We start from the raw sequence: 24,629 nt of genomic DNA, 5'->3' as shown, positions 1-24,629 counted from the left end.
TGAAGTCCACCAGCAGGAGCCTTTGTGTATCAGTTTTGCATAGGCCTCAAGGAATATATTAACACGTAAGTAAAAAGCCACTGAGTTCTCTTTACTATGTTGAATTACCATAAAACTAATGTTCCCAATCTGTGTGAGAATAGGATACTCTGGATTTGCTGTACAAATCCTATACATTAAGAATGTGGATGGTTGTACACCGCTGCTAAAGATTACTTTTCTCCAGGCTTCCTCATTGATTGACCAATGTAGTTTTGTTACAAAGAACTAAATACAGCCCTACAGTAGCAGGTATCAGACCTGTGTTCCCTTTTTGCTTGCAGTCTGCTCTCGGATTTGTGCTAAGCATTGTCCAGCGTTCCCCAAGGCAGCTTCGTACTTTGAGATGCACCTATCTCTGCAGGAGCTCTCTTTGACCAGAGAAACTTGAAACGTGCTCTTCTCAGGTACTCTTATCATTGTAGTAAAAGCACAGGAAGGTGTCAGCAAACTAGCCCTGCCAAGCTCCTTCAGTTTTGATCTGGTGGCTGGATTTAATCTGTTGGTGTTTTGGCGAGGATGGCTGTTTATCACAAGAATGAGCGAAAAAATGTAAAAAAAAAGTACATAAAGTTACCCTTACTAGCTTTCTCTTCTCTTTCCCACTGTGTTTGTGGTAACAGCTCATTAGACCCTGTGCTTATAATAGCTGTACCATGAGACAGGAGATTTCATTTCCCGTCCTGCTTTCCAGGGTGCGGCAAAACAAATGCACGCTTCCCCCAGCCACGCCGGCCGCACTGGGGGGTTTGCAGTGTTCACTAAGCACAGGTTTAGCCCTAATATTTTTCTTGTTCTGTTCTGCCTGTAAGAGAACTTCCATTCCTGCCTCTAGGAAAGAAGAGGAGCTGGGATTCCTCCTTTGAGAGATGTGGGGCTCGTGTTTGAAGGGGAAAAAAGTACGTGATGTTTTTCTTCCCCCTGACCAGTGTAAGCATCAAGAACTGAGATACTTCTGGTAGCTTTTGAGAACTCTGTGAGCCTTGCCTTCCTTGCAGAGGAGCTGGAGTCTGTTTGGATTAGTTGAATCTTTGCCATCATTTGGAGCAGAATGAAGCTCTGAAAAGGCCAGCAACTGAATGCCAACTGGGTTGTCATTAGCTCGGGCGGCCCAGGAAGCAGCTGATGTGCAGTTTGTGGTGGAAGTCATGCAGACAGCAGGGGTATGACTCAGTGGTGGAGAGGCCCCAGCCTCTGGCTGTATTCTGACCCCGAAGGTGTATTCTGGGCTTGCTGATGGGATGGACCAGGGAGAGCCCATGGCTGCGCACACACACATCACTGCGTAGAACACAGCAGCTCCAAGGATTCCCACGTGACTGTCCCTTTTGCAGAAGGCTGTTAATGTTGCAGTGGTGGTTGGTGCTGCTGGCCCAGCTCCATCTTTCTTCCACAGTAATCAATGGAAATGTGTCCTAGTCTTGAAGTCTGGTGCTTTCAGAATGAAAAGCTTAATGGCTTTCTTTGGCTTTTTTTTTTTTCTCTTTCTTTTATGAAGCATAGGGTGTTTAGATCTATGAAGCAGTGCAAGAAAAATATTAATGAATAACTATGGAGTGCAGACATTAATGCATTCCTTTCTCTTGAAATAACTGGCTTTTCTCTGTGGGCTCTGTAAAAGAGAATTGTCTGCAGAGTCTGAATCTGCTGTACAGAAGCCAAAGTAGATTATCATTTAGAACTTCACTGGCTTTTTTTGCTAACGTGTACCTCTGCATTTAACATGTGGCAAAAAAATCTCTCTGCCAAATGATAACCCTGTAGAGGCATGATAAATGTAAGGCACAGGGACAGTTGAGGTTCTGGCTAATGAACTTCTGGGTGATGGAAACGGGGACTGAAAAATGTTTTCTAGGACCCCCTTCCCACACCTCAGCTCTAACCCATGTTGGGTGGCAAGAATAAGAGCATTGTAAGCACTCCACCATCGGAGTGTTCGCTAAGGGTGGATTCTTGAGGCACCGAGTAGCTTTTCAGCTTTTGTTTTCCTGCAGTTATGAAGGGAGGGTTATGGGGCTGCACTACAGTAACTATACTCCCAGCTTTTCCAGGTCAGGGCTGAAAACTGCAAGTCAGAGCATAGACAGTGGCATTTCACAGCCTCCCTCGTATGAGCTGCCCATCCTGCGAGGGAACAAAATGCAAAAGGGGGACAGTGGAGAGGAACCCCATTGCTGACCACCAGTGGAAACGGGAATAAGGCATCCCTATCACACAGAGGCAGGCTCCATGGATAGATGTTGTCTGTGTGTCCAGGGGCAAAGCAGGAGGCTTAGGAACCTGCTTAACAAAGATAGTTTTGGACCTCTGTTCCGTGTTTAAACCCCTGGCTCTTCCTCCTTGCTGGCTTGGTCCAAGACCATCCCTTCCCTCCTGCCTTGGCTTCCTAACGTGCCTTTGCCACCCAGCGTGTCACAAAGGCTGGCACAGCACTTGATGGCTTTGTCCCTGTGTCCGAACCTGCCAGGGATTAAACTCTTGCAGTTGAGATTATTGTGCAATTGAACAGAGGGAGGGAGGGGTGAGGAGATCTCTCTTTCGAGGCGGGTTTCTGTGGCGGGCTCCTGCAGCAGCGCTCCCCTCGCCTCCCCCACCCGCAGCCCCCGGGCCCGCGGGGTTTGCAGCTGCTCCCCGGGAGCCGCCGGGACTCGTGGTCTGGGCCCGGCTCGGACCGAGGGGCTGGCCGCAGGGGACCCCGTCCCCCCGGGGGTCTGCCGGGCCCAGCGGGGGTCCCGGTGCCCGCGGGAGCCGCTCCGCCCGCGGGGCCCCTCCCAACTCCGCTGCTGGGCCGGGGGCAGCGCCCGGGGCCGCAGGGACACTGACCACTAGCCCCGTTGCCCCCCCCCCCCCGGGCCGGGCCGCCCGCCCACAGGGCCGCGGCGGGTGCGCGGGCGGGCGCGGTGCCGGACTACGCGCCCCGAGCGCCCCTGCGCGGCGGCGGGGCGGGGCGGGGCGGGCGCGGCCCTACAAAGGCGGCGGCGGCGGCGGGCGGCCGCTACTCACCGGCACCGGCGGGAGGGCGCGGCGCCGCCCGCGCTCCCGGGACAAAGCGCGGCCATGAGCCGGCTCTAGGCCGCCGGCACCCAGCCGCCGCTCCGCTCCCTTCGGCCGCCGCGGGGGCTCGGAGCGGGTCGGGGGGTGGTTCTTCTCGTCGTCGTCGTCGTCGCCGCCGCTGCTGCCGCCGCGGGGTGGATGCCGGCTGGGGCCGGCCGCGCCCGGCACCATGCACACCGTGCAGAAGGACACCACCTTCACCAAGATCTTTGTCGGGGGGCTGCCCTACCACACCACCGACTCCTCCCTCAGGAAGTACTTCGAGGTCTTCGGGGACATCGAGGAGGCGGTGGTGATCACCGACCGGCAGACCGGCAAATCCCGCGGATACGGCTTTGTAAGTGCCGCTCCGTGTGTGTCCCCCCCGCCCCGGCCCCGCTCCGCTTCCCGACGGGCCGGGCGCCGCGGTGACGGGCGGCAGGGCTGCCCCCCCCCACACCCACCGCGGGGAAGGGGCTGGCAGCGGTGCCCGCGGGCCGGCGGACCCCCCCGGTAGCAGGGCCCTGCCCCGCTGCCCAGCGCCTCGGTGCTGCCGCCCGTCCCGTGGCTGCTTGGCGGTGGTTGCCGGGGCCGGGGAGGCTGTGCCCGGCGGGAGCGGGGGTGGCCCGGCCAGGACAAGGGCTGGGGTGGGGGGGCCCGCGAGGAAAGCCCCCCGTGCGGGCCGAGGTTGTGCCGCTCATTTCAGCACCTCCTTCCCCCCATCCCGCCGCCTTCTTTCTCTGCGGGCTTCAGCGAGGTGCGATGTGCTGCCCTCGGTCCCCGCGCGGGCTGCGGAGCGCGGATCCTCCCCCGAGCTGGCTCTGCTGCGGGCAGCTTTGGGACTGGCTCCACCAACTTCTTAAAAAAGCGCCGGGGAGGAGGTGAAAAGGGAAAACAACTGGCGTGAGCCCAGCGGAGTAACTTGGCGAGGGGGGAGCCCTCTTTTCTACCAAGTCCCCAGGAGCCCTTCCCGTCTGGCTGCACAAGCGAGACCGCGTGAAGCGGAGTTCAGCTCCCGATTCAAAACAGAACAATAAATAAACTCCACTTAGTGCCTGTTGCTGGAGTGTTTACAAAGTGCCGTTGCTACAAACAAGGCTGTGCTTAATTCCAGGTGACCATGGCAGACAGAGCTGCAGCTGAAAGAGCATGCAAAGACCCAAACCCCATCATTGATGGCAGGAAAGCGAATGTGAACCTGGCATATTTGGGAGCAAAACCAAGGAGTATTCAAACTGGTGAGGCATCCAGGAGATCCCATCTCTCTCTATTAGAATAACTTGTAAGATGAGGAAACAAGTTACTCAGGCTGGATTCATCTGATCTGACGATACGTGCATATCCCTCATAGTTTTATTGACTGAGGACACTAGTCCAGTTACCTCTCTTCCGTGTCTTCTTACTTGTACCTGTTACACTAGTGTTATACATCTAAGTTCGTATAACTGAGCTAAAGCTGTTTTCGTGTTACCCTCTTCGTTACGTTGATATTAACAGTAAGATCTGTTTCATCATTCCGCCCTTTGGTTTAATGACCACAGTACCCAGTGTGTAAAATAAGGCATTATACCCCATTGTCTGTTCCATAGCAGTGCTTTCACACTGTTCTTTAATCTGAATTCCCATCTGGTCCTCGTGCATATCACAGACGCATATTAAAATTAGCTTGCTTCTAAATGGGGCTCTGAGTTTGCTCAGACGTGTGGTCTGAGGTGTAATTATGCATGTATATTACGAGTAGAATGTGACAATAGATGCCAGTCATTAATATTTCTTTTTCCTGAACGCTTTTTTAGGTTTTACCATAGGTGTGCAGCAGCTACATCCAGCCTTCATTCAGAGACCCTTTGGGTAAGTGGGAATGTTTCTTAACAGTCTGAAATCAAATTCAAGAATCAACTTCCTCATTATTTAAAATGTGTGAAAAAAGCCTTAGCCATCAAGAGTGGGCAGTTTCAACAGCTGTTGTTAATGTTCAGAACCTTTATTTCTGGTGAAGATTTCAGAAGTTTTGTGCATTTGTTAGCTTTAATGTAATTCCCAAAGATCCTCCTTTATTCTCAGTAAATCTTAGTCATAATAAACCCAATGCATTGCTTGCTGCTTTGCCAACTTCAAGAATTCACAAGAATTCAAATACATGAAAAATAGTTTCTCTATTGTAGTACTTAAGGTGTCAAAACAATTAAGCAAATTCTGTTCTCATGTTTCTCAAATAAGATCTGCGGCTTCTGTGCTGTTTCCCACGTAATAATGCTTAGGATACAGTTTTATCCTAGAAAATAAATTGCATTGGAAACAAAGTCTGTTACTTAATGAAAGTAACATTAGGTCAAAAATTGATTTTGGACAGATGTTATACAAGGCTTGAATAGTCTGCAAAAGTGGGCTTTTGTCTGCTGTTTTCAATAGCTTATACCATCCCTGCTCAGTTAGAAAAGTCCTCTTTTTATACATCTAATAGGATCTGGCAGCTGCTCGGCAAAAGACAAGTGTGCTTCACGAGAACAATAGTGACTGTCATACTGCCTTCATTTAACTGTTTAATGATTGATGCAGTTCTTTTTTTATACCGTTTCAGAAAGTGAATATTGATAGGGGTTTTTAATCATTATTTTCTAAGAGCATTAAGAAAGTAGGTGCATTTTTTAAAGCTTTTGAGCACTGTTCTGTTGTGGGTTTTGTGTGACTCTAATATAAATAGATGGGATTTTTGCCCTTTGTCAACAGAAATACTTCATTCCGTTCCTGCTCTCTGCTCGTGTTTTTTTGGGTCTTTTTTTTTTAAAAGAGAAAAGATCTGCTAACAACAAAACAGAAACTTTTCACTCCTCTGCCCTCACAGCTGCAGTTGCCAACTGCCTGGGTAATCTCATTCCAATGAGTTTATGGATGTAAGAGACTGTGTTGCCACAATAGTGCACACCCAGTGTACGTGTGTTGTGTATGGTTCAAACATGCCAGTTTTCGTAAGTGGTTACGGCTCTGTTGGAAAGACTCAAAGAACATCTGTCATGAAATAGTCTTTTTTTGTGCAAGAGCCACAGTAGTCTATGTAGACAAGACGCTGCCTTTTAATAGCTGTCCTTGCGTGGGAGCGACAGTAGCTTTCTTAGCCCCCAAAGCAGGCAGCAGCAATACCCTTGAGATGTGAACCCCAGAGGCTTTCCAAATTGCACAGGGGTGCACAAGAGAAGTTGACAATAAAACCGGCCTGTTATGTGTTTTTCCACGCTTGCTAACAGCAAAGAGCAAAATGGTGAAGCACGTTAAGTGCCTTGCGTTGGCAGGAGCGCTGGCGCACGCCTGTTCCTCTTGCAGATAATCTGCTGTTCCTGCGGGTGCTGTTCCTACCCAGCAGCCGCAGCCCTGCAGCTCTGGAAAAATGTAGTTTTTTTTCTTTTTGCTCTTAGTTTCGCATACAGAGGAGTGTGGGATCAACTGACTACGTGTTCCTTGTGATCTAGACAGTGTGGGATCAACTGACTACGTGTTCCTTGTGATCTAGACAGTTACTGCTCCAGTTCTTAGGCATTGGTTTCATCATTAAACCAGCAGAGCTGCAGTTAGCGCATACAGCAGAGAGCACTATAAATTATTTATCAGTTGCCAAGAAACAGGAACCAGGAGACTGAAGGGTTGGAGGAAGGGGATTATATATCATTATTTGCAAGCATCAGTAAACAAGAATTCTGTTGCATTCAGTTATTGCTGGAGTAGAATCACTGAAAACGTGGGTTTGGCAAAATGTGGAGCCGTCCTGAGCACCACGACTAGAGCTGTTCTGTGGCTTCTGAGCAAAGCATCAGGTGCTCAGTCAAGCAACGGAGCTTGGCTTCTGGTTCCCTCTTTGTCGTGTCAGTAGACCAAGAAAATTAAGAGCCTGGCAGGCTCCACTCTTGCATGCCCTTGAACCCGCAATTTCCTTGGCCCTCTGTTGGATCTGAGGATAGATGAGGAGTTTATCAGGGTCTGCCTGTCTTTGGAAGCTTCATCAAATTGCTGTTGTCCATTTGCTCTGCACCGTGTGGAGTGGATCCTGACCTTCTCCAAGTGAAGCTCAGTGGCTCATCTGCTCTGCCCATGGTATAAGACGTTGCCTGGTTCTCCCTCTTGCAGTTCATGTCTCTGCAAAGTGTTTGTGCCCAGGGATTGGCACGCAGTTTCCAAAAGATGATTGTTATGGGACATGGGGTACTAGGTGTGCAAGCTGGACTTGGCAAGGAAGAAATGAATGAACTCTTTGCATTAACTGCTAGGCAGTTAAATAAGAGAAAGCCAGCCAGTCATGTTCTGGCTATCAAGCCACAAAAGGCACGTTTTGGTGAAACCTGAAATGAATGGAAACTATGAAAATTAGCTAAATATCAGTGAGAATTATTTATAAACTGAAGGCTCCCCCCCTCCCCTGCCCAGGCACCCAAATGCAGCTGTAAATATTGCCCAGGGCATGCGGAACAGAAAGAGAAACCATGAAGAGCCTCTCTCGTTCCTCCTGCTGTCCTGGCAGGGGAGGCACTCGCACAGCAGACAGCACGGAGACGGTAGTAAATCCTGTTTTGAAAAGTAGTCTCTAGATTGTCGTAACCGGAGATCTTAACAGTAAAGCCAGGCAAAGGATGTGTCTGTGGCAGGGTGACTTGGAGATCTGGCTTCTGAGTTTAGGGAAGCAGCATTGGGCCTGGGGACTTAGCCTGGAGCTTACAGACTGCGCTTTGCTTGAGGCAGCTGGCAATGCCACAGCGTCCCTGCAGCTGCCGGCCAGCACAGAGCTGCGCTTACGTGATCAGAGAAGGGGGAGACCCTCTCTCTCCAAATGGAGCTGTCTCTTACTGCAGCAGTGTCCCTTCTAAGAAATTTTGAGAAACGTATGAAACATCTTGGAAGCTGCTCAGAGCGACTGTGTAGACTACTTGATCAGGAGTACGTGGTGACGTGGCAGAGCCGCTTGGTGCCCCCCTCTTGGTCCTCTCCTCTGGGACTCTGGTGCTCGAGACAGGTTTGAGTCTGTGCAGGAAACGGGGATTCCCTGGTTCTCCTCTTTGCAGCCGTGCTTGCTGCTCTGGACACGAGCAGCGTATGGCAGATGCATTCCTGTGGCTCTGCCTCAGCGAAGGAGCTATCTGTGTGGGAGATCTACCAGCAACTGAGTAAGTGACTGAGCTCTTGGAAACATACGGCTGTCTCTTGCAGCAGGATCCAGCTCTCCATATCTGCACGTTGGATGTCTCTGCTCCAGAGACCCCACTGCCCATCCTTGTGTAGTTGCTTATTTTGGGGGCCTCTTGTCTCTGGCCCACATTTGGTCTCAGGCAGCATCAGAAAGAGTTAAATCTGTTTGGGTTTGAAATTTCATGCATTGATGCTGCTGCAGTTAGGAAGTGAAGAAAGTCCCTCTTTGTGTCAGCCCACCCTCCCTCACAGCTGTTTATCCTTAAAACTTCTCTGTTGGGTTAAAAATAAAAGGAAACAAACTTTCATCTTTTCTGTGGTTACGCTTATAAAGCGGCGCACGCTGGCCGTGCTCTGCTCGGCCTCTCTCAGCTGGCATCCCCCGTGCTCTGACTTCCTATTGCACCACTTAGCACCGAGCCAGCCCGCTGCGGGACCCCAGGCTGGTGTGCCGGTCGTAAGCGGCTCCCCTGGGGATGGCACACCCGGCACCTGTTGTTTGTCCCGTGCCAATAACATGAAAGCTTTTGGGGGGGGATTTCCTTAGAAACATTCAAATCCATTTTCCAAATGGCTTCAGCTGCTCGTTCTCGGGCATGGTTACTGCTATTCAGATCAAACACTTGCTGGTCAGAAAGAGCTGCTTTTTTTTGCTTTTTTTTTTTTTTTTCTTTAAGAGTAGACATGTATTTATAAGCAGATCAGACGGCTTTGCGAATTTTCTTGAACATCTACTTCAAGGTGGCAAATGCTGGTATCAGACCCAAGGGCTTGGTAAACAATTCGTTTTGGTTTTGGGCACAATTTGATCATGTCCTGCATCTAGTATGGGCCAGTAGAACAACACAAAAGGAGAGCAAGGTCTGATACACTGACCTTACGCTTGGCTACATACATGGTGTGCCCAGCTCAAGGCAGTACTGGACCTTTTGCAGGGGCCAGGCTCCTGGTGAAGGGTGCCATGTGCCATTCCAGCGCAGTGAGGGCACAGCCTGTATGTGATGGAGAGCCAGGCTGAGCTGGCTCTAGCTTTGTCTTTGCAGCCCATGACTTGAGTTGTGCTGTCTTCTCTGCGTGATTCCATTGCCTTCACTAGATTTGCTCTTCATCCTTACCAGTGTGAGAGGAGCCACCTTAGCAGCAGAGACCTGAGTCCTTTTCCCTTGTTGCAGGAGCTGGGGAGTGGCAGATGCCAAATTCTCCTGTTCTGGTCTGGCTGGTGCCACTTAGTCCCAATGTGGCGGATTCATGCACGCGTCTGAATTTTCAGGGCAGTCCAGCTTGTACTTGATCTCATCTTTCCTTTGCGCAGCTGTTGGCATACTGGTCCCTAACTCTGTCGTATTAAACACATGCCCAGTAATTCGAATGATAAATACAGCTCTGACCGGCCTGCCTCTGAGCTGAGGACACCGGCAAGGGAACTAGACAGTTGTTGTGCTGATAATTTGGTAGCAAGGACACTGGGTCACTTCTAAATATGACTTATATGAAGAACTTGTGCCCCACAGATGGGAGCAAGCTACATACCAGAGCTAAATATACTCCGTGATCACAAAAGATGAAAAGTCGCGGACCTCAGAGTTAAAACTGAATCTCCTATTTCTCGGTCTCTAAATCCTGTAAACAGGATCGTGCTGTCCCCTGCAATCTCCCCGTTGCCAGCTTTGAGCGTTTCAGCTCTCCTGTGTCGTAGCTGAGCAGCTGCTGGCTCTGCCCTGGCCAAAGCCGCGGCGGCTGGGAAAGCCGTGCGGGGGGCAGGCTCCAGCTCCCCCTCTGATCCCGGCTTGCAGGAGGGTGTGGAGAGAGGTGTCTTAGGCGCTATAGGTCAATGAAGTCACAACTGGCAGCAGAGATCACCGAAACTCTTAAAATGTAATTTCTTTCTTGGCTGAGAAATTACCTGTTTTATGAGTGTAGGTCTTCTTTTATCAAAAATAGATATTTCGTTGCTTTTTCCCTAGCTAAAGCATTCTGCTTCAAAATACTTCATCTATCCAAGAAAGAGCTTTGGATAAATCAAATGTGTGGATGGTTTTAATTAAATCAGTGGAAGGGATCATGTGCAAAGCAAGAGAGTCTGTTAAAAAATGGAACCAGTTGAAAGTAGTCAATTTAATATATATTATGCCAAAACTTGTCAGGTACTTGGGAAGACTTTAGAGATGTTTCTGCAGCCTTTGGTTTTCTCCAAACTACAGAAGAAAATTGGAAGGCTTAGTTAAAGGCAGAATTCCTGGGGCTGCCTGGGTTAATCTGCCAGAGCCTATGGTTTTCCTCCTGCGTGGACAGGATGAATCTAGCATCCTCCTGGGTTTCTCACACTGATGCTGAAGGACTCAGGCTCCTGTAGTGCACTGGTGTGAAGGATTTTCTGTTTCTTCTGTCAGTTCATTTCTGTTTGGCTGTGCTCATAACTTGAAAGGGGAGAGGTTTTTCCTTCTCTGGATAGCTGACTAGTTGCGGATAAACTTCCATGTGGCTTTTTCCTTGGTGCCAGATGGCTCTTTTTTCAGGCAGATGTTATCTCCTGCTACCTGAGTGTTTTTCAGCCTGCTTCTCCAAAACTATTTTTGGTCTGGCCCAACATGCCTTTGTTTGGGATTTTTTTTTTTTTTCTTTTTCCTTTGGGTGTGGGGGAAGCAAGATGCAGAGGATAAAGCTGTGAATTGTTGAGCCTGGCTAACTCGTGGTGGAGCTCAGCATGTTGATCTCAGATTCTTGGTTAAGCTGAGAAAAAGAATTAGATCTTTGTGAGAAGATGTACTCTCACCTTTGGTCTGCAACCTCTTTTTTTTTTTAATTTTTTTTATTTTGATTTTTTTTCCCCACACCTCTGCCCAGGCTATGGGGGAAGGTGTAGATGGCATTTCTTTTCTCTTTTTTTCTGTGGGACCCACCTTCCCCTGCTATGGGCCATTAGTTTGTTTCATCGTGAAGTCAAGGTGTGCTAACACTGTAAAATGAGGACATTGCTGGTCTGTGATAGGTTCTCAGCTACTGTGGTGACTCCTGTTGCTTAAATTTTCTCTCCTGCCAAAATGAAAATAAATTGAAATCATGGATTGCTCTTGTACTCTTTAAGTTCACATTTGTATTTCTTGAGCAGTGGTTTTGGTAGGCTCAGCAGCCAGCAGAGCTTTTTACTGAATCCTGTAATACAATCACTTTTTCTCTTGTACTGATTCCAGCCTGGGACAGTCTGTTGTGGCAGGTTGTTCCTTGATGAATGCCACCAGTGGGGTGACGTCTGGTCCCAAGAGGGAAGCAGGAAACCCAGTCGTGTACCTGTTTGCACAGGCTGCTGTGTAGATCTTCCCAGAGGGTCAGAGGGGGATGAGTAGAAGATGGACAGGCAAATTAGTTACAAGATGAGCAGAAATTGGGTTGGTTCGTTTGCTATTTTGTGTTTGTGTCATATCGTAGTAGGTGAAGATAAATACTGTACTATGGAGCTGCAGAGTTCATCCTTGTCTTACTTCGAGCTGGCTGAGATAGCTGGCTGGTGAGGCAGGAACCATTGACATCTCAATGCATGTTTAAATTAGCTGTAGTAGGGACCTTTCAGGATTCAGAGGTTTGTCGTGTCAGTGGTTGAAGCCCAGCCCGTGTCTGAAAGCTGATGGATGGTAGAGTGGTTGGGGCACAATGAGTGTCCTGATCTGCATCAAATTGTTGGTGAATAAACTCCATGTGATCTCCTCCTGGGGCAAGAGTCCTTGTTGGCAGGCAGGGACTGACCTGGCCACGCTCCAGCCTATAGTCCCTCCTCATCATGTCTGGGTTTGAGAACAGGACAAGAATTTCTCACGTTTCTGCAGCCTGTCGTTGTGGCTGGGGCCCGTCTGATACGTATTGCCCAGCCTACCACCACTCCACACAGGTTTACTTCAAGTGGCTCCAGGAGGTGAGCGCTTGCTGGCTTGGGAAGTGTCCTTCAGGAATGATGTTCTTGGGGCATGAGTTACATCAGGATGTCTGTGCGTTACCGACACCAAGGTGATGTTTGTCACTGCTAATGCAAGCGCAGAGCTCCTGGGCTGCTGGGCTTTCCTTGGCGTTGCTGGGGGGTGCTTCCCAGAGAAGCTCCTGCCTGGGGCTCTCACACTTAGGAACCAGCTTCAAAACACACCTTCCAATCTCTCATCCAGGCTGTGGTTGGAGGCATTACTTCACCAGAGGTGGTTTTCACGTTGCTGTCACGGCCAGCTGTGGCTGTGCTCAGCTCACTCTGCAGTACCACCTACCAACAACTGAAGCCCGGCACCGCCTGCCATCACGTGTTGTGGCAGTGTGGGTGTCCCTGCAGCCGCTAACGGGTCAGCTCTGGTGGAAATGGAGGCCAAATTCCTGGGGTCAAATGCCAGAATTTGTGCCTTCACTGGCAGACACAAAGGGCTCTGTTTCTTTTACTCTTCAGGGAATAAAAGGCTGGTCGTGGCGGTGGCATTTGTGTGCTGATCTCTGTGAGGCTGCCAAGAGCCCAGTGCCCCTCCTTGTTTCCCAAGTGTTTGTGTGATGCCGTGTCCCTCTTGACAGAGCGTTGCAGTTGTCTCCCACCTCTCCAGAAGCAGCACAACCAGCTCCCGGCGTGGCTGGCAGAGCTTGAGGAGGTCGGCAGCTCCTGCCGTGCTGCTCTCCTAGACGCGTGCACCTTGCAGGAGCTGCTTGTGGCTCATGCGTAGGAAGTCCTGCAGGATAGGGGAGAGCTGAGAAGGTGCAGCTAAAACACATTTTAGGTGTAAACCTGACCTAAAATAATTGAATACATAAAGTGTCTCCAAGATGAGCTCTGCTAGCTAGAGCTGCTGACGAGGGAGAGGGCCTCATCAGCTCGTTCCTCTCCCTGGCCGTTTGGGAAGGGGTGTGGGACACATGGCCTTCTGACTTGTCCCTTCATCCTGGCTGCCTTTGGGGCTGCTGCTGCCCTCCAGCCAGCCCTGCTAGTGCGGTGGGGAGAGCCAGGCGAGGGCAGGTTTCAAGAAGTCCGCTCTTTCAGCAGGCAGCACCTCCCGGGAGCCAAGGGTGCCGGCAGCCGCAAGCCTCACCTGATGCATTCGGACGTCTCCACCCAGGACTGCCCCAAAACTGGGCTGCTTTTGCCCTGTCCTCCGCATTCTGCACAGAAAAAGCAGAAGCCGAGTCTGCGTTCCCTCTGCCAGTGGCTCTGTAACCAGCTCTTTTGTTCCATGTCTTTCGATTTTGGCTGCCGGGGCAGCGTGGCGCCATGCCACGTAGTTAGGACCGTGGGCTAGTGTGGTGGTCCCGGCTGCCCTCCTGCACCGCGACGGCCCTCCCGAGTCCCTCCTGCGGCCACTGCCGGCTCTAGGCTTAGGTTTGACCATGCTTGTTGCATTTTGTGGCCTTTGCCCACGATTAATTGTAATGCCAGAAGCATCTCGTACGTCTGCTGTTCACGGGATGACTTTGATGTGTGGTGGCGATGGCTGATCACTTGGTTGACGTTTTATAATCACATTGTGTGTATTCTAGATGAAGTTCTCTTCTGGCTGGCAGGGCCTGTCATGGGGGAGGGATGAAAACTGCAGGGAGGAAGGGAAAGGCATCTTAAAACACACATGTGACTCATTCTGTAGAAATTCAGATTAGAGTTTGCTGATTTTTAGAAAAAGAATTCCAAAAGAGCTTTTTTTTTTTTTTTTTTCCCCCTGAAAGATCTTCAGAAATAATGAAGTGGGGAAATACTTTCAGACCTTCTGTGGATTCTAAACGTAGTGTAGCCAGCAGCGAACTTCATCGTACTGCACTGGTTTGGTTTTGTTTGTAGCTGCAAGTCATCGAAGTGACCTTACCTTGGGTTGTGTGTTTTGTTGTGATCGATGAGTTGCCATCTGCCCACCTAATTCAGAAGTCCAAACTGCATATCATGACTGAAATTTCTCACTAAATTATTAAAACCCCACAGACCAGAAAAACCTTCCCTTTTACATAGAAGCAGATTCTGGAGTTGCTGAGTGTGATTTTCTAGTGCAGTCAGCTATGGTGTGTGATGTGCGCTTGTGTATGTGTTGGGCTGGGATTACTTCTGGAAACAGAGTACAGGAATACTTATTGTCTTCTTAGCTAATGGTGCTTTTTATCCAAAGTAGCATTGAAGAGCTGGAATTTTTCCTTGCTGAGCAAAAAAGTAGTGCAGGATGTCGTGGATTTGCTGTCTCTGGAGCACACCGTGGGAGCTGCGACAGAGGAGCTGTGGACGTGAAAGCAAAGCTGACATGCAGAGTTTCTCGGGGATGAGTTGGGAGCATGTGCTCACCCCGACAGCCCCACACGTGGCCACGTCCTCCACGTGAGGTGTGCTGGCTCCGAAGAGCAGTTGGGTGGCAGCAAGGGACGTCGTGGGGTGACCTGACCTGCGGAGCTGCTCAAACAGGGTGATGCTCAGCCTGGGTTGCTCGGAGGCTCTTGGACCATCCTGGTCATTGTGCAGGCACAGGCTGAATGCCTGCGTACAGGAGAAGCGCAGGCCCCTCCTCTGCTCCTGCTGGTTGGTGTTTTTTAGTGAGTCCTGAGCGTGAGGATCGCGCATTTGTTTTTTTGTTGTGTTTGTGAGTTAGTTTTCAGTTTATCAAGCCCTGGAGTAGCAGGAAGCCCAGTAGTGGGACACATATAGGGAGAAGCAACAGGCAGCCAGAGCATCCATCACTGATCTGGGATGCAGGCTTTTGTCCAAGCTGCCGATTTACGAGGGGGCAGAGCAAGAGGCATGCGTGGGGTCCAGTCCTCTTGCCCGCAACGGGTCCATAGGCCAGTGCCTGGAGGTGCCTCTGTGGAGCCTTTCCCCAGACCCTGTCAGGCCGAGAGAGCAGTATTGCACCTCTGTGTTATTTAAAACAAACTAAAACAATCAAACTCCCAGTGACCAAGTGTGAGGAACCTCTGGGTTAGGACTGGGCCCAGCTCCTCGGGAGAGGTGGCTGCTGCCACTGGCTGATGCGAGTACACGACACGAAGAGCTCTTGGTCTGAACTGGCGCACAAGCTCTAGCTCTGATTCAGCCGTGCCGGCCTCTGTTTAAAGCAGAGCTAAACCAAAAGTGATTCAGTGAATTTCTGACACCTTATCTCATTCTTGTTAGTCACAGGGTGATATAGGGTATGGTACATTTATGGACTGAAGGGCTGTGAGGTCCCTCTCTCTGTGCTGCGCTGGGGATGGCTCTGGCCTTTGGAGATGGTCCTGCACTTTTAAATTAGCCAAAAGTTGAGGTCCTGCTCACCACCATCCATCCTCCTCCCCAGTGCTGCTCCTTTGGAGGTGGCCTCGTTATATCTAAGGACCCTGATTTTGGAGGCAGTGTTGCTGTGTGGGGGGAGGAGGACAATCATTCTCTCATCATGCAAATTTCCTCAAGAAAAAACAAAGTGCATATGTGAGTGGGAAAACAAGAGAAAACTGGGTTCAGAAGAGCACTTGTTTGCAAGAAGCCTTTCTCCTGCGGGTTAAACTATCCAGTGTTGGTTGTAAAGCAAATGGAAACAGCCCTGTAACTGGTGGGTAAGGGGGGACCAGCCCCAGGTAGACCCCAGTATGTTGTAGGTGGTGGCTGAGACCTAGGATGGATACTTGGGTGGAACGAGGGCAGCCAGTGACCCATCCAGCAGAAGTTTCCAGTCCCTGGCTGCAAGTCCTCGTGAAGCACCAGAGCACCGGGTCCTGCTGCTGGGCAGCATGATGAGTCTGCTGGGGTTTCCGACCCTGGAGATCAGATGGACGAGTGGGCAAGATATCCTCTCCCCGATCAGCTGAGCTTGGCTTCAGAGAGCAGTTTAGGCACGTACAAGCCTGCGTCTTGTGAAAAGCCTGTGGGAGGCTTCTAAAAGTGGTCGTGTTTGAAAATGTGCTGTCACACACATCCACACAAAAATCCCCAAAATATTTGAATCTGCATAAGCCCTTTGCAGAGTTTTACCTTGTTTTTTTTATTTGCCAAAATGAGTTGGGTTTGGAGGCAGGGTGGAATGGAACGAGCTCCCTGGAGGATGGCTCTTGGTTCGTGCTGTTGCCTTACGTGGCTCAGCAAGCAGCCAGCCAAAGGGACCCTTTCCACAGCGTGCACTTTTTGGTGCACGTGGCTCCGATCTTTCAGTGGTCACGTGCCGTTTGTTCGTGGCAGTCTGCATCCCCCTGTTCCTGAAGCCCCAAGTTCCACAGGCAAGTGACCATTTTTGTGTGGATGGACCTAAACCTTCAGGTTTGCGCACCTTTTGCTCTTGTTTGAGGCCTGACTTGTTGTGGGCCCTTCGGAAAATACAGTCCTTTCATTTTGCTGCTTTTTTTTTTTTTTTTCTTTCCTCCTCATTAACAGTTTCTGGCAAATTAGTGGGCAACCCCGCATTAATCATCTCCAGCATCTTTCAGTCTATGGACTTTAATTGACTGTGGCGTTGTTAAATTCCTCTCAGCAGCACGGCTATGTCGGGGCGGGGACTAACCAGCTGGTGAAAAGCAACACTTTAGGACCGGCATGGAAAGGGCAGAGGCGATGCCAGGGCCGGCTGGCTGCTGCGGCAGGACACGGGAGCCTGGGCGTAAAAGCTCGTGGGCACGTGAGCATCGCTGCTGGGCTGGGGACATGGTCGGTACTGAGGAGTGTTACTGAAGGGAAGAAAACTGTAATTAATGTCTCGTGTTTTACAACAAACAACCTGTAGCATTGCCCTAAACAGCCAGTGTTATGGAAACGCTGGCTTAAATGTGTAGTAACTGACAACAGCTGGCAAGCTGGAAGGCCCTCAGTTGTGCCCAGGGACAGTGGTCGTCCCTGGTGGGACGAGCGGAGGAGCGACGCGGTGTCCCCGGTGCCGGGAGGTGTTGTCCCATGGGGGCTGTGGGTCCTCAGGAGCCTGCACCAGGGTTTGGGCAGTGCTGGGGCAGCGTGGGCCCGGAGGGCACGGGAGGTGGCGAGGCTGGCAGGGACAGGCAGGGCGTGTGGGGACCAGGGAGGTACGGCGAGCCCGTCAGGCAGGGGCTGCGTCGTGGCTGTCCAGGGAGGTTATTTTAGGGACCAGCAGCCTGGACAGTGAGAGATACAAGACATGGAGACCAGGGGGTGTGTGTGTCCGTTCTTGCAGTCTGTGCTTCACCTTGCGCTACTCCCACCCTTGGGGTCTAGGAGTGTTTTGCTTTCTGTTCCCCCCGACTCGAGGGCAGCACTGCTGGGCAGCACCGTTCCTGTGGCTGACGCACGTGAATCTGGGGGGGGAGTAGGGGGACGTGCAGGCTGGAGGGAGCCCAACCCCTCGCTGACTCTCTCCCTTTGCCTCCACAGACTCACGCCTCACTATGTTTACCCCCAAGCTATCATCCAGCCCAGCGTGGTCATCCCTACCCCTGTGCAGTCCATCACGTCTCCCTACATCGACTACACCGCCGCCAGCCAAGCCTATTCCCAGTACACCACAGCTGCCTACGACCAGTACCCCTACGCTGCCTCCCCCGCTGCTGGCTTTGTGGGGTACGGCTACACGGGCGCGGTGCAGCCCCCCATCACCGCCAGCAACCCCGCGGCTCCCGCCACCGCCTTCGTGCAGTACCAGCCCCAGCAGCTGCAGCCCGACCGCATGCAGTGAGGGCCCTGCCCGCGCCTTCGCCGCCTGAGGACAATCTTTTACAATGGAAGGATACAGCTAGGACAACAAAAGCAACAAAAAAAAACAACAAAAGGAACAAAACAAACAAAAAAATCACCCCGCCCCTTTATCCCCTTTACGTAGGCGCATATCGATACCTGAGCTATTTATAGTGTTACGGGCGAACCCAAACCCTTGCAATCTGACTGTGCTCATGAAAATGGACTTCTGGTAAGTTGATTTTTTTTTTTTTTTTATTCCAATCTGGACAGATATTGTCTTGAAGATGTTCTGAAAGTGACTGAAATGTTTCACAGGAAAACTACAGATTCTTGCACACATCGCGGTCTGCTTCCATCACCTGTGGTCTTCTTTCCGGCCCTACCCCGTCAGCCCTCCCCGTCAAACCTGCAGTCCTCTTAATTACTGTTGAGGTACAGAGGTACTTGGAGAACATGGAGAAAAAAAACAATCTTATTTTTTGGTTGTACAAAAACTTTGTGATACTCAGAGATGCCTTACAGAAAAAAAAAAACAAAAACAAAAGAAAAAGAAAAACTATTTTTTAATATTTATTGCGATTTTATTCGCATGAGCTGTGAATTGCAGACAGAAGAATAGTAGTAAGTATCTGCCTTGTTTAATTCTCATTTTACTAAATTATTGTATGTAGGTAAAAAGTTCTTAAGTAATTGCTGAATCACTTCAACATGCAAAAGGGAATATTGGCTTGAAGGAGAGCAGAATATTCCTTTAGTCAACGCACTGTAATATTTTCTTATTGTAATTGTTACTCTGTTAAGATTATCTCAAATTTAGGTATATTTTTAAATGCAAAAAACCAACCAAGGATACCGAACATTTTGTCTACTTTGGTAGATCTTTTGTTACAATGCTGCAACCTATGGAGACATTTACAGTATTTATGTAAAAGAGGTCTGGGGCTGTTGGCCAGCGAAGCTTAGGAGAATATCGTGAGTGGAGCAAAAGAGAAAAAGGTGTTATGTCATTGAACAAATGGGTAAACGTAACCTTTTTATGCCTATAATCCAACAGCCAAATAAAGGAAGAGAACAGATGGTGTAAGTTAAGTGCATTTCTACAAAGAACAGCAATAAACTATTTTAACTTTTAAGATTATTTGACACTCTATGGTGCCATGTTTGCCTGGCTGGAGTCTATGAGGGAGAACTTCCCAACTGAGCTGGTGTGGCTACGCTGGGCCCTCGCCCACCAGCCTGCCAGGGTGGGTCGGCAGCACGTGCCCTGCGGTGCCGCGGAGCCTGGCCAGAGCCCCCGCTTGCACCCTGACCCAGCGCTGCGTCGCACGGGCGGTGCGTGGGCACAGCCGTCCCTCGCAGCATGGCCCACGCACCGTTACTCGCTCTACGTGTCCCGAGTCACCTGTAGGTCTTGCCATCTCGGGGTTTTTGAGCTCCTCGAGCATCACGCCAGAGCTGTGTGGTCCCCAATGCACATGCCCAGCACTGGGCGCTTGCTCACATCCAGCCTGTGTGGAGCAGAGAGTGCAAAGTGCTGCCATCCTGGTGCAGCTCCAGTGGAAACCGGGACAGCTGAGATCAGATCTTACCCCAGAATCCTCAGGATATCACTTCCCTTCTGTTATTTGCTTAGAATAAGTTTTTTTCCTAAATTGAATCCATCCAAAAGTGAGTGGTCTGCCAAAGCCCTGTGCTACTCAAGGGATCTCTGATCTGGCAGGGCTGTGGGCAGCGGTGAGGCTCTGGCAGGGTGCTCGCACCCCTGAGCCTCCTTTGGCCACACTGGACGTTCCCTCACCAACATGCTTTAGGAATTTGGTTCTCAGATTTTGACCATTACAACCTCTGAATATCAGCTTTTAAAAGTAAATAGAATGATTCTATTTGAATGTACTGCTTATCTAGTTCACCTGGAAGAACTGGTGCCAGGAAGTCCCTGCATCTTTGGCACCAGTGTATATTGCTGTTCAGAAGGTGATGATGCCTAAAGCCACCCTGGGGGGGAGAGGGTACCATAGGATGGAAGCAGAGGCAGGTCAGCACCGTGTCTGATCGACTGCCCTGGTGAACTTAAAGGTACACAGTAGGCATGTCTAATGTCATCAGTAGGCCTCAGAGTAAACAGCCCATCTCAATGAATGGAAACAGCTCATTCCCTGCTTGCTCATGTTGCGTGAGAATGCAGATCCTGGTGGGGCTCTTCGCCCTGCCCAGGGTTTTGCTTACAACCATGCGGGTGACATTTATTTCCTTTTTAAGTAATTAGTTTCTGGATACGGCTGTGGGGCTGCCAAAGGAGTAAGAGCTGAGTGCCGCATCCAGCACGGTGCTGGCGGGGAGCGCAGCCTGGCCCGAGAAGCCTGCCTTTGAAGTGCTATCGGGGCTGGAGATTATTCAGCAATTCTTCTTTTTCCCTGTCATGAGTCTTTCTGAGGAGGAGGAGGGAGGGAGGGAGGGAAGATTTTGGAGGTGGGTGAGGGTGCTGGGAGCCGTGCTGCTGTGCCCGTCCTTGGGCAGTGGTCCCATCTGGCTCTGGCACTGCTGAACGTCGGCTTTTGTCTTCACCCATGTCTCCCCAGATCAGTAGGAAGACCAAGGCCTCCGAAGATTAATTTCTCATTGAAAAAAAAAAATGTCTGGTGCATTTTAAAGCGAAAAGAGTGATGATTTTCCATTTAGCTGACACTAATGTCCTGAAAGGGAGCCAAACCTGCTGGGAAGCGAGGGCACCGGCAGCGCTGAGCACCAGCAGCCTCCTCCGCCCGGCACCCAGCCCGCCGCCGCCGAATGCCATCCCTGGATCCCACTCAGCTTTGGTCTGGGCTCGTTTTGAGAAACAACCACATCAAAACAACAGCCCAACCTGCCGCCTTCCTGCTTGTGAAACCTAGCTGTGAAATTGTGTCCGGGCAGGATAATAATGAACCCACCATCCAGCGTCCCGGGTGGCAGTGGGGCTGCGATGGCAGGTGGCGAGGGAAGCCTGCGGCCTCCCCGAAAAGGAGCCCAAGCGTTTCCTTGGCCCAGTGCTAGGCTGGGAAGGTGGGAAGAGCCCGACGGGTCGCTGTATTAGAGAGACAAGAGTTAAACGCAGTGCATGAGCGGTGGGGTGTGGACGAGAGGCAGCGCCTGACTGGTCAGGGTAGCACAGGACAAGTGTTTAAATCACCTTGCAATTGCTTAAAAGCATTTTTTAAATTAGTTTTTTACTTTTTGCATGCATTGCTTGGCGGAGCATCCTTTTTCACCTGTACCATGTGCCTTATGTTGTCCTGGGATGAAGCGTGCTCGCCCCGGGCAGCTCAGCTCTGCTTCGGGCAGACGGGAGCCCAGAGCGGGCACAGGCTGGGGAGTCGCGGTGTTGTTGTAAGAGCTTTGGTGCTTCAACTGCAGCCGCAGGGATGCAGGGCTGGATGGTTTTGACATGGCAGCCCCATCTGCGTGGCACAGGTTCTGGGGATGGGAGTGGCCGCGGGGTCCGAACTTTCTCCTGAGCATGTCACCATGGCCATGCCAGCAGCTGACCTGGTCCAGGCCATCTCCCAGCAGCTGTGCCCACATGCCCAGTCATTTGCATCACAAATTCAAATATTTTTCTTAGGAAACCATCACGGTGAGGCTGTCGGGGTGAGCTTTGGCTTGTGTGGGCTGGAGCACATGCAGCCCCTCTGCTGCCATGGGGAGGCATCACCATAAATGCCAGTGCCGGGGGTCCTGGTCATCGCCCCGCCTCAGCCTGGCATCGCTCCCTTCCCACCCCGCAGCCCCAAGCAGAGAGGCAGCCCCGCACCCCAGGCCACCTGCAGGGCTCTGTGGCCGGTGCCAGACCCTCCCTGCCTGCCCGCCGTGGGAAGGGGATTGCTCTGGTGAGATCTCTGCCCTTTCCAGGCACCCCCTCGCCCCGGGGTGTCCCCTGCCATGGAGGCACAGCCGCAGGCTCTGCTGCCAGCAGCCGCACAAAGTCACTTGTGATAAGGGGCAGGGGGACACCAAGCCCACCTCCTCAGCGCTCGCTCCCACCAACCCACGTTATCTGGCCGAGACACTTGGGGAGCCCCGTGGGCTCCCATCGAGGTCTGGGGCTTTGCAGTGGCCCCCCCGGCCAGTGGCCGTCCCCAGGAGGGAGGGCTGGGGGCACGGGGGATACTGGGGGCACCTCCAGCCCCCACAGCCCAGCTCCCACGGCTGACGAGCCCCAGCGCCAAAATGTTACTGCTGAGAGGGAAAGGCCGAGCGCGGGATTTATTTGCACAGTGACTGGGCTGCTCTTGGCACTTACCCTTTAAAATAAAGTTCACAGCAAAATCGTTTTACCCCCTCGCATACAGGGAATGCTAACAGTATCCTTTTTTCCCCCCTCTTCTGGCTAAAACTTGTTTTTTCCCTCCTTTGTGCCTCTCTGAATCCTGCCAGCGTAGAGATTCCCTTGTTCAGAGAGAAAAAAAGATATGAGGGGAAAAAAAAGAAAAAAAGAAAAAGAAAAACTTAAGCCTGGGATTAAAAACCATCACTAAAATAGTTTGAATAACAAAGTCAACTGACTGGCCGGAGCCCGGTGAATGCCTGTCACGTATCGCCCTTTGGCCGGGCACAGTCATGCGCTGCACTAGAGAGTTCCTGGAAAAGCTTCTGCTCAGCCCGATAGACCCGCGGCTGCTGATACCACTGCGCCGGCCCCGCTGCTGGGGGCTGTGGAAAACTGCCCGAACTAATGGGGGGGAATAAATAACTCTCCCTTGGGTACCGGAGACATTGGGTCTGCTTGTGACCTGAATAACAGCCAGCTCTAAATGGTGTCGGGCCTCCTCCGGCCCCAGTGGTCCCAGCACTGGCACCCCAGGCCAGCAGCCCCCTCTGGCCTTATTGAGGTCTTTAGCAATAGGATTTAATGTTTTTTTTTCCCCCCCACTAATTTTTGCATCTTTTTAGCTACAGAAATAATCCAAAAAGGGGAACTTTACGTAAGATAAAAGCAGAGGGTTTATAAATCCCCCCAGGCAGAGCCGCCTCACCATGTCAGACACATCTTGCGGGACCATGCAACCAGGAATGGGTTATTTGGGGGGATTTGTACCTAAAACCAAGCCAAATACTGCGGGTTTATCCTTTTTCTGACACCAGCAGCACAAACCTAGAAACACAGCGGTGTGACGAGGCACAGCGAGGGGGATGATGGCTCAGATAAGGCCGTGCTGTGTGGGAGGGCAATTAAAGGCTCAGATTTATTAGCTGTGTGCCCGTGCTTGGGAGCCTGATGGTGGTGATGGAGATGGAAAGGTCAGAGATGGAGAAGTCAGAGACTGTTGTTCTGAAAGTGCTGCAATATTTTAGGGTGAAACTGGGCGATAAAGGCACAGCACATCCCTGGTGAAGCAGACTGCAGTGGGTACAGGCTGTGCCCAGCCTCAGTTGCTAAACTGAGTTTGTCTTCAGAGGGACTCGGGGCAGCACTGCCCATGGGTGCAGGGCTTACACGCCTTTCCTTAGAGATCCCTCCATATATGTGCATGACTATATTTATTTGTGTGTGTATATATAATATATATATATGTTTTTAAACTTGTATATAATTTGAATATATAATTATATACAGATAGATAAGTTTAAACACACACATAGAGTTTATATATAAAAATACCTATGCATGTGCACAAAGTAAGTATGGTGTGTTTTTTTTTTTTTTCTTTTCCCTGTGGGCAGCATTGAGCCACAGCCCCTGTATCAACCCCTGAGCTCGCTGAATTCATGTGCCATGAGCTGCACATTACCGGCAGCGTGACGGTGCCCCGTTAGCCAGGTTATGACCCACCTTATCCCCCCATGCAGGAGCTGGCTTCTGGGGCCGCCTGCCCGGTGCCGGGCAGCAATGGGGGGGGGGGAATTGCACCACCATCACACACCCCACCCACCAAACTGGTGCGGTACAGCAGAGAGACACAAGTGGTACTAAAATTGCACTGGGACACCATTAGTATTGGTGGCCTCTTATTAAAGGATATTTTTTTCATCTTCTTTCAAGAGCCGCCAGACCCATCTTCAATCAGAAATGAGCTGACGAAGTATAAGGTGAAATAACCTAAAGGACTGGCGTGAGAGAGGAGGTCAGCCCCCATTTTGGGACGAAGCTTGGGCAGCTGATCATTAAGAAGTCCTATTGAACAGATGAGCACCAAAGTCCCAGGAGCCCGATTTTGAAAGCATTTACCCACATACAGCCGGAGAACATGGCCCTTTGTAAATCAGCCAGGAACATGTCTTGGTTTGAAAATAGCACTAAGCATCTTATTACATGTGTAACACTCAAAAGATATTTTTAAATCAGACTAAGGATGCTCGAGTGTGTCCCATTTGATCTCTACATCTAAACACGGAGGGGGTCAGCGTGCGCACGCAGGTACCGAGAGCCCTTTGCTGTCTCCAGCCACGTCAGCTGCCTGTGTTTACCTGAGCTGCATACATGCCAGCACAGTAGGCAAGGCCTGAGCTTTGCAAAATGAAAGTGAAATGGAAGAAATAAATCGTACCATTGGTTTTCTGTGAGCTGGCTTTAAAATTAGCAGGTTTTAGACATAAACATGGTAGAATGAGCCCTCAGGGGAAGAAAAACCCTCCAAAAACCACATCCGATCCTCTTTCAGCAGTGTACGCTACTATTTCATGCCATTTTAGTACGGTAGACTAATTTGGTTTCCTGTTTCCAATGAATTTTATATGTATAAAAATATTTATACTATATTTATATATTTATATAATATATAAATCTGATTAGAAACATGTATATATGAACAAA

General features: G+C 50.6%; 1 protein-coding gene across 3 annotated transcripts; it reads left to right on the top strand.

Moving 5' to 3' along the window:
* The first annotated feature begins 3,031 nt into the window (after window positions 1–3,031).
* Window positions 3,032–24,370, top strand: RBM38 (RNA binding motif protein 38). 3 transcript variants are annotated; one of them, XR_011049510.1, is made up of 5 exons: window positions 3,032–3,430; window positions 4,187–4,310; window positions 4,869–4,923; window positions 17,537–18,068; window positions 23,859–24,370. XR_011049510.1 is itself a non-coding variant. In XM_068416124.1 (4 exons), exons 1-4 carry the CDS (start codon window positions 3,263–3,265, stop codon window positions 17,835–17,837), a joined length of 648 nt encoding a protein of 215 aa, XP_068272225.1. In that variant the 5' UTR covers window positions 3,032–3,262; the 3' UTR covers window positions 17,838–18,977. The 3 variants fall into 3 exon arrangements, 1 of the variants encoding a protein (XP_068272225.1); XR_011049509.1 differs by lacking the exon at window positions 23,859–24,370 and adding an exon at window positions 18,155–18,977; XM_068416124.1 differs by lacking the exon at window positions 23,859–24,370 and having other exon boundaries at window positions 17,537–18,977.
* Window positions 24,371–24,629: the final 259 nt, after the last annotated feature.

This window comes from Nyctibius grandis, chromosome 19 (genome assembly GCF_013368605.1).
Source record: "Nyctibius grandis isolate bNycGra1 chromosome 19, bNycGra1.pri, whole genome shotgun sequence".
Classification (NCBI taxonomy): domain Eukaryota; kingdom Metazoa; phylum Chordata; class Aves; order Nyctibiiformes; family Nyctibiidae; genus Nyctibius; species Nyctibius grandis.
Note: the sequence above shows the minus strand (reverse complement) of the source record. Positions and strands in the feature narration are given on the sequence as shown.